Source organism: Acinonyx jubatus, chromosome A1 (assembly GCF_027475565.1).
Source record: "Acinonyx jubatus isolate Ajub_Pintada_27869175 chromosome A1, VMU_Ajub_asm_v1.0, whole genome shotgun sequence".
NCBI lineage: Eukaryota > Metazoa > Chordata > Mammalia > Carnivora > Felidae > Acinonyx > Acinonyx jubatus.
The window spans coordinates 155568387-155577613 of NC_069380.1; the positions used below are offsets into that span (position 1 = coordinate 155568387).

General features: G+C 45.3%; 1 protein-coding gene across 1 annotated transcript; it reads right to left on the reverse strand.

Moving 5' to 3' along the window:
* Positions 1-654: 654 nt before the first annotated feature.
* On the reverse strand, positions 655-8778 carry GLRX (glutaredoxin). Its single transcript, XM_015065481.3, has 3 exons — positions 8480-8778; positions 3956-4075; positions 655-1906 (listed from the first exon to the last, which is right to left on the reverse strand). The coding sequence occupies exons 1-2, from the start codon at positions 8684-8686 to the stop codon at positions 3962-3964; spliced, it is 321 nt and encodes a 106-aa protein (XP_014920967.1). The 5' UTR covers positions 8687-8778; the 3' UTR covers positions 655-1906; positions 3956-3961.
* Between the last annotated feature and the right edge of the window lie 449 nt (positions 8779-9227).

Here is a 9227-nt window from a genome sequence, read left to right on the forward strand (position 1 = left end):
TACTTAACCGACTGAGCCACCTAAGTGTTTCAGTATTGTTTGAGATTTTAAACCTTATGCATGTATTGCTTTGATAAAATAGATCTTCTGTGCTAGAGTCTGGACAAAGATATTTAAGTTGGGACTCCTCCCTTTGAGTATTTCTGAGTGTGGCAAGACCAGTACAGAGGATTAACTTCAATTCAACCCAGTGAGAATTTTGAAGTACCTATATGCAGAGTGCTTTGGGATACAGAAGAGAGAGCAATAGTTTTTTTATAGTCAAAAGGCAGTGAGAAGAGAGGGTATGTACAGGGGAGATGGTCTGTTAATCAGGCCTTGAAGAAGTCTGAAAGTAAATCAAAGGGGAAGAAAGGGCATCTTAGGATGAAGTGTGAAAGAAAGTGTTAGCAAATGGTCTGGAGTGGATCACAGACTGCAGGTTGAATACTGCACAACCTCTGGAGGGCACAGTGTTGTGCAGTGTGTAACTTGCACAATCATGGACAGCAATCTGGTTGAAGGGTATTAGGTAAGAAATGGAAAAATAGAATGTGAAATGAAAAAGACTGTTTTTGAATTCTAAACATTATTCAATAGGTTAGTGTTGACATATTCAAACTATTTGTCATTTCAATATGAAATCTAAAAATCACATCAACCATTTGTACTTAGTGAAGGATAAGAGCATGTGCCTTTATTTATAATGATTGAGAACAAACATGAATAAAGTTTTAATTTGGTGTATTTCACAATACCATTCCTTAAGATACTGGGAACATAGAAAAGAATTAGGCAAAAATCACTGTCATCTCTGGATATTAGAAAAGAAATTAACCATTCCCACTAGGGACCACAGAAGGAAATTAACTTAATATTGCAGTTCTAGATCAAACTTCACAGTGAAGAACTCTTAAGTTTTCAGAGTGAAGGACAAAGGAGGGAGAGACAATCATTTAGGACCATGTTTCTCAAATTTGGCCCCTTTTACAGACATACTTTTGGGGAAGGGGTTTGTAAATTTCCTATGGTAACATTTTAAATGTTGCATTTCACTTCTGTTCATAATCTCAACAATACACTCTTCTTCCGGATTGCCTGGATGACCATCTTCCATAACAGAGGAGCCCCGTGATTGCAGCAGCTACACTGATACCTCTGATCCCTGTGGCACCAAGTGAAGACCAACAGTGCTTAACGTTTCATGTGGTGTTTCCCAAGTTGGGTCCTTAAGACCCAGTACAGAGTCTCTGTACTGGTTCAACAGAATTGTTGAACATGTCCTATGAGATCTGTGAGTTGTCAAGGTTAGAACACGGATTCAGAGCAGTGATTCCCAAGATAGGATGGGATGGGTTGGGGATAATGACTGGGAGACACATATAACTTGAAAAAGCACATTCAAAATACCTATTGTTTTTGTAATGCAAATTCTATCAAGCTAAACTCAACCAAGTAACTTTCAGGCAATAGCAGGAAACCAATTATAGATTAATCCTAAAGAGGATTGGAGTAATCTTGGTTGAGAAACACTGGCTTAGAGGTAGAGGGGTCCTAGCATATGGAGAACATAAGAGACATGTGCCCAAGAGAAAGAACGTCTTTTGGGTCACTGAGTCAATCCTAAGCTATAACTTGTCATGGTCTTTTGGAACCCAAAGTGCCAATGGAGAAGAAACCCAAAATGTCTATCAACCTTCTCCAACCTGTAGTTTGGGGCAAGTTGGTCCACTTTTAATACTGAGTCAAAAGAAGACAAAGCTGTTTTTGCCAAAAAATCCACCCCCCCCTTTTTTGGGTGAACACATTTCAGAATTTTAAGTAAACAGTTGCTGTGGCTGTTAGCCCCAGATCCATCCGCCAGGAAGTGTGGTCCTCCTTTGAAATGCCATCCAGATCTCAAGGGGGTATCATCCTGGCGTCTGCCCTGCCGGGAAAACAAAATACAAAGAAGTGGATTTTCTTGGAAAGGTAAATTCCCTTCATTTTTCTTTCATTACCAGAACAATTACTCTTGCTATTTAAGCACATCTGTTACAGCCTTGAGATACAGTTGGCAGCAAAATGCTGAGATCATATAATGCTGAAGGACAATGCAAATAAAGAGACCTTGTGAATAAAAGGTACTCGAATCCCCACCCCAACGCAGACGTAGTGGGGGCAGTGGTCTTTCATATCTCTCCAGGTAAGTCATTAGTTTTCTTCTATTTTTAATCTAAGCCTACATTGCTAAAAAGTGTTCCGGAATAGGAAACATTTGGCACCACAGTTAATTGGCTTTTAAGTGCTTTGGTACACGGGGTGAGGCCAGAAGGCTAACACAAACAGACGTAGTGTTCATTGGCTGTGGTGATGCAGTAGAATTGTGATTAGGAGCTTTCTGATATTGGCCACTTTATTTCAAGGTATTCAATTACACTTTTTCAGACTTTTTTATAAAACTTCTGTTTCTATTTTGAGTAACCACCACAAATTACATATGTGCATTGCTCAAATGTAAGTTTTTATTAAACACCCCTCAAAGAATATTTGGTCTAAGAACTATACATTAGTCAAAGTCTCCTTTGACTGATCAAAACCACTGAGTCTCTCTGTGTGGCCTACCTAACAGCTAGCTAACAGTAACAAGAGCTGGCGGAAAGAGGAGCTTGTCAGACCCCACAAGTACCCAGGTTCCTTTTTCAGGAGGTCATCACCCTCTGGCTTTCCATTCAGCCAATGATTTCCTTTGGGTGACAGCTGTAGAAAGCTTTGTTTCGATGTTTGGGAAGCCAATTAAATTGAATTGATTTTCAGTGCGAACATACGCAATGCAAAACAACCTTGCTTTCACATTGCATGTAAAATAATCAAATTACTTACCAGGGCCTGTACACCCTGCCCCCACCCACATTTCTTGCTGCTACTCATTCTCATGCACTTCACTCAGTCTGTTCTTGCTTGCTTTCTGCTCCTTGAATATTCCATACTTGTCACCCAGGGGCCTTTGCACTTGCTCTTTCCTCTGCCTGAAAACCTTTTTGGCTTTATCTTTACACGGCTGTCCCCTTCTGGTCAACCAGGTCTCAGCTCCACCAGCTGAGAAAGGCCTTCCCTTAGCTTATTAGCTAAATTGGCTCCCTAACCCCTGCCTCATTCTATCACATTATTCTAGTAATTTGTTTCAGGAATTATTTACTTACTTGTTTTTGGTTGGTCTACCTCTCTAGAATGTAAGTTCCATGTTATCTTTTTGTTTGTCACCATATTCCCAGGGCCTAGTACAGTGTCTGGCATGTAGTAAGTGCTCAATAAGTATTTGTTAAATGAAGAGCGAGTGAAAGCATTTCCTCCCACTGACACAATCCCTTTGTAAAAGGGGAAGCTCATAAATGACATCACAGTTCTTTTTTTTTAATTAATTTTTTTTAATGCTTATTTATTTCTGAGAGAGAGACAGACAGTGTAAACAGGGAAAGGGCAGAGAGAGAAAGGGAGACACAGAATCCGAAGCAGTCTGCAGGCTCTGAGCTATCAGCACAGAGCCCGACATAGGACTCGAACCCAGGAACTGTGAGATCATGACCTGAGCCGAAGTCAGATACTCAACCGACGGAGCCACCCAGGTGCCCTGACATCACAGTTGTTGAGATCACCCCACATCACTCTTTCTCTAGCCAAAGTGTCTTTCTGAATTATAATAAAACATAGCAGGGGCACCTGGGTAGCTCAGTCAGTTAAGCATTGGACTCTAGATCTTGGCTCTGCTCATGATCTCCAGGTTTGTGGGTCTGAGTCCCTTTGAGCTGCATGGCGGGATCTGCGCTGAGGGTGCAGAGCCTGCTTGGGATTCTGTCTTTCCTTCTCTTTGCCCCGTCCCCACTTATGCACAGGTGTTCTCTCTCTCTCAAAATAAATAAATAAACTTAAAAAAAACCCACAGCAGAATTACACCATCTCTCACTGTTCCTGGCCGGGCATGCTGCCCTTCACTCACCTGTAATTACTGTAGAGCTCCAATCTGTTTTAGCCGCTTCAGCAGCTCCCCACTCTGATGCATATCCATTAGGTCAGTGCATCCACCTATACAGTCTTTACCGATAAAGACCCGAGGTACCTAAAGAAAGCAAACAAGCCAAGATAGGTAAGGCCCTTCATCATTAGGTTACAAAGAATGGCATCTTATCCTTCCTCTAACATTTCCCATGACCCAACACTTTTAAAATCACTTTACAACCTCCTCATGTATATTCTTTCCGGTTAGAACTTGGTTAGAAGCATGAAATTATTCACTAAACAATTATTTTCAAGCCAACAAGTCTGTCAGCTGGAGAATGCTGTGCACAGGTTTGTCTAGCTTGTCCCCATGACCTAAAAATTTCACTCCACATAAACACATTTCAGGAAAAGAATTTCGGCTGGCTGCAGGGAGACCACCCTGATTGAATGCTGGTTTCTCTGAAGTTGGCGCCACACCTGAGCCCTTATGCAGACTGAGCCAGGACAACCAGGAAGGAGTTTTTTCTAAATACAGCCAGACAAGTATTTGCATTAGATCTCTGTCCCTGATGTTCAGATTCACAGTATATTAGAGTCATTTCTCTCTGTTGTGTGCTCTGTCTTCAGCTGGTGAAGGGGTGGTGATATCTGACTCTCCCTTCATTCCTGGCCTATCATAAGATGTTTAAATGCTGTAGCTCACCTGTTTTGGTATCCCTCTGACACATATGAGTCATCGAAGGCATCATAACTGACGAAGGGTTGGTTAAAACATAGGTTTCTACTACCTTTCCCCCACCTGCCCAAATTTCTCATACAGAAGGTCTAGGGTAGGGTGCAAGAATTTGCATTTCTGACAAGTTCCCAGGTAATGTGGACTCCTCTGCTTCAGGAATCATATTTGCAAATGACTGGTAGACACTGAGCAGTTTATTCCTCCCCAGTAAGCGAGGCTTTGAAAACCCAAAGCTCAGCAACAGCCCCCCAGCCACCTGAGACAGGTTCTGAAATATGATCGGGCTGTCTCCAGGGTGGAGTTTTTGCACACCATCTGGCAAAGACGGGGGTTTGCCTGAGAGCTGAGAGGCCCCTCTGCCCTTACACCCACCCTCTAGGCAAGAGCCAAACCACCTGAGGCACGGCAGTGACTGACTGGAACCCACACGCAGAGCTGACTGCAGGCTGCATGTGACAGCGTGGGGGACAGTGGTGACAGAACCACAATCTGTTGATTCAGTTGAGGAAGGAGAAACACGTGCTCTGTGCGCACCCCTCCTGGCCCCTGCCGCCTCTTCCAGGAACCTGAGAGTCTTTACCATCAAGGAGCAGAAAGTAAACTGCCACCATGAAAGCAAGCTTGCTGTTACTGGGGCCTGTACTCTCCTGGCACACCTTTCTAGGGGCCCCAGCCCCAGCTCGGCTCCTCCTCTGTGCTCCAGGCTGCTCAGACCCAGCTCGGCAACTGCCGAAACTCGTCACCACCTCCTTGGCTAAGTCCCTGGGACAAGCCACCATTATTTCTTCTCATCTGAAGAACTGCTCTAGCCTCCAGATGTCTCCCAGCTTCAGCCTTCAGGTGGCCTTCCTACAGTCACTTTCCCCCCCCCCCCGAGCCACCAGTGACCCTTTCAAAACGAACATTAGGTTATTCTTCTGCTGACAACTCTTCAGTGGAATCTCATTGCACTTTAAAAGCCACAGTCCTTATGATAGCTTGAAAAGGCCTTCCCAGCCTGTCGCCAATTACCTCTCCAACCTCATCTCCTCCTATTTTCCTACTAACTCAACACTGCTCCAGACACACAGACCTGCTTGCCAGGCATGCAGCCACCACAGGACCTCTGCATGTGCTGTTCCCACTGCCTGGAATACTCTACTGCTGAATTTCTGCATGCCTTGCTCTCTTACCTCCTTTTGAGATCTACTAACATCAGTGAGGCCCTGATGACTCCATTGAAAGCTGTCCCTTGCTGCCTACTGTCTATCTCCCTTTCTTACCTAGTTTTTCCCCATAGCACTTATCACTGACCACCCTCTGCCATACTGTTTTGCTTCTCACGTATACTAGAATATCAGTTCCACAAAGGCAACAGTTTTTGTTTGTTCTGTTCACAACAGTTTTCCAATGTCCAGTAGAGTGTCTAGTATGTAGTTGGTGGTTTCAAAATTGCCGTACCCAACAAAACTCTCCTTCAAAAGTGACGGAGAGATACTTGGTCACACAAGCAAAAATTGAGGAAATGCGTTGCCAATAGATCTGCCTTGCAAGAAATGTTCAAAGAAGTTCTTCAGAGAGAAGGAAAATGATCAACTTCATGAACTTGGATCTACTTAAAGTAAAGAAGGGCATTAGAGAAAGAATAAGCCAAGATGCCGATCTAGGAGCTTTGGCCAGAGTAAGACCAAAACAATTGCTCAGGTACAGGGCCTGATTGAAGACCTAGGTTTCTGTCATCAGTCAAGTCCTGCTCGGCTCTTACTGTGGGCAGTCACTACAGGTCATTACAGGGTAAGTAAGATAGCAACTATTTCCAGGTCTCCAGCCTCTTCGCATATAAACCCTTCACTCTTAGGGAACAGGAAGCATACGCCTTAAAAGGATCTGTTCTTTACCTTGGAGGAATGCATTCAGGACTCAAGAACCTGTGAGAAGTATTTTTAAAACTTCAAAAATAGACTTAAGACCACATGAAAAAGTGTTGCTCTATGAAGAAATGGACAAAAAAAAAAATGTGTTGAATGAAGAGGTTTCTCCTGCTAAAGAATAGAGGATGCCAGGCTGAGAAGTAGCTCCCAAGATTTGCTGGACTTTGGAATTACCTGAGGATCACAAACATTTTCCCCTCCCGGCCTTATTGAGGTGTGATTGAAAAATAAATGTGTACATATTTAAGGTCTCCAATATTATGTTTTGATATACATATACACTGTGCAATGATTACCACAATCAAGTTGATGAACACATCCATCACCTCACATAGTTAACTTTTGCATCCGTGTGGTGAAAACACTTTAGGTCTCCTCCCATAGCAGATTGCAAGAGCACAGTACAGTATTCTTAACTGCAGTCAGCATGCTGTCCACGAGATCCTCAGAACTTACCCGTCTTAAGACCGAGAGTTTGTACCCTTTCATCTGGGGATTTAAAACTATTGCTGGCTGCTTCTTCTGACATGTGATTTAACATGTATGAGGAATGACTCGGGCATCTAGATTTTGTAAAAAGCTCCTCATGTGATTCTCATGTGCAGCAACATTTGGGAACCACTGGCTGAGGGATCCACCCATCGCTGCGGGGTCCTGGGCACCGCTTTCTCTTCGGACTCCAGGCAGCCTGCACAGCTGGCGGTCCAGCCTAGCAGCAAGAGTCTCTGACCACTGAGCCCTCCCGCTGCAGAGCCAAGAGTTCTCAGCTCACAACTGGCACCCTGAAAGCAATAGGCTAACAGGTTTAGCCTCCCTCTGTGCCAAAATACTGATTTCTGACAGGAGAGGAAAGGAGAAACAGCCTCTAACGCTTTATACTCAGAACCCAGAGAAAATCCTGAGTCAAACTAGAACGGAACTAGGATATGTGCTTCTGCAAATGCTGTGTCTGAGAACGTGCATCCCGAGAAGGGCTGGCGTGAGCTGGTGGACAGGCAGTTACCACACCCAGTACCACAACTGGTAGAAGCTACCTGGTTGGCTGTCCATCCCACCAGAAGCCATGGGTGCTGAGGAAGAGGAAACCTTTTGAGGTAGAGAACAGCAGTTCTTAGTGGGGCTCACGGTCTAAGAGCAAAGGGGACTTGGAGGTGCCTTGCGCTAGACTGATCTTGCAGCCAGGGAGGTCCTTGAGGATCACCGAGGTGGGGTCTTGCCCAGGGTCACACAGCAAGCCATTGTGAGAGCCAGCCTGAAACTCTGGCCCCTGAACTTCCTACCAGGACAGGCCTGGAAACTTCTGTAGTTCAGAAGAAGGGACAAATAATGAGCCTTTAGATTTTTCCAGTGGGAGGAGTTAGAGAAGATATGGAAGAATGAGCTAATTGGGTAATAAAGAGAGCTTAGAGAAAAGACTGAAGGACAGCAAATCCCACTTGGCCAAGTGAACACAGAACAAAGAGCGCACACGATTCCCATGTTCATAAAAGAACCGTACGGATCACACTCGGCCCCTCCACCCCACCTTCTAGCCCCAGCCCTGCAAGCTGAAAACTGTCATTTCCCCGGCAGTGCTTGAAACAAAGACTCGGGATGGCTCAACAACTCCCCAGACAGCTGCTGGACCCGCGCTCCCAGACGCACAGCACAGGGTCTGCGAGGACCTTTGGCTGCAGTCCGGCTGCCTGGTCCCTGGAGCAGCGTCTTCTCTCTGGCGCCCTCCCCCACCCCGCAGAGCCCTCCCGCGCCTTGAGTGACGACTGAGTGACGGAGCCCTAGCGGTGTCCTAGAGAAAGGCACAGGCAGGCATATCCTGTGCACAGCCCCCACAAGATAAAGGAATCTGAGAGCTTTCGCCCAGCCTTTGAGAACTCACTGTTCTGGCTCCAGTGAGCTGTTGCAAATAATCTTGAATCTTGCTAGTGTCACTGGTGGCTGTGATATCGACAAATTCCAAAACCCCTTGTTTGAAGGGCAATTGGCTGAGGAGCTCTTGGGTCCTCTTGCAGTAGGGGCAGGAGGGCTTGATGAACACAACCACCTTCCCGGGCTGGATTTTGCAGTTTACAAACTCTTCAGCCATGCTGACAGGCGGCCGCCTCCAGGGGAGGAATCCTCAATGGCAGGTAATGCTCCGAGTGTAAACCGGTGGCCTGGCCAGCTGGCGCTTATTTAAAGGAACCTCCCTGGAGGAGGAGTTTGCCCAGCAGCATGCTGGATTTTTAAAGGGACAGATCCAATGTCATGTCAGTCTCGTATGATTCATCAGCTAGAGATGCAGAGAAGAATGCATACTTCTGTTTAATCAGTGGCTGTGCCCAGGGTGGCAGTGTGACCTCAGCTCTTTCAGGAGCACCTGCCCTTTGGCAGAGAGCACAGTCAAATTACCCTTTGGAGAAGCATATAAAGTATGCAGACCAGCCCCAGGGAGGGGGCCGAGCCAGCAGTGACTCCTTAGAGTCAAATCTTTGTTTTCCCTCCCAGAGATGGCAAAAACTCACACAGAGAGAGAATCTTTCATGAAACAGAACACAGTGAAATCACTTTAGAGGAAGTGAAACTGAAATTGTGAATTGCATCCATCTTGAGGTTGCTCCCCTGGGCATTTTGCTTGGTCTGGTTGA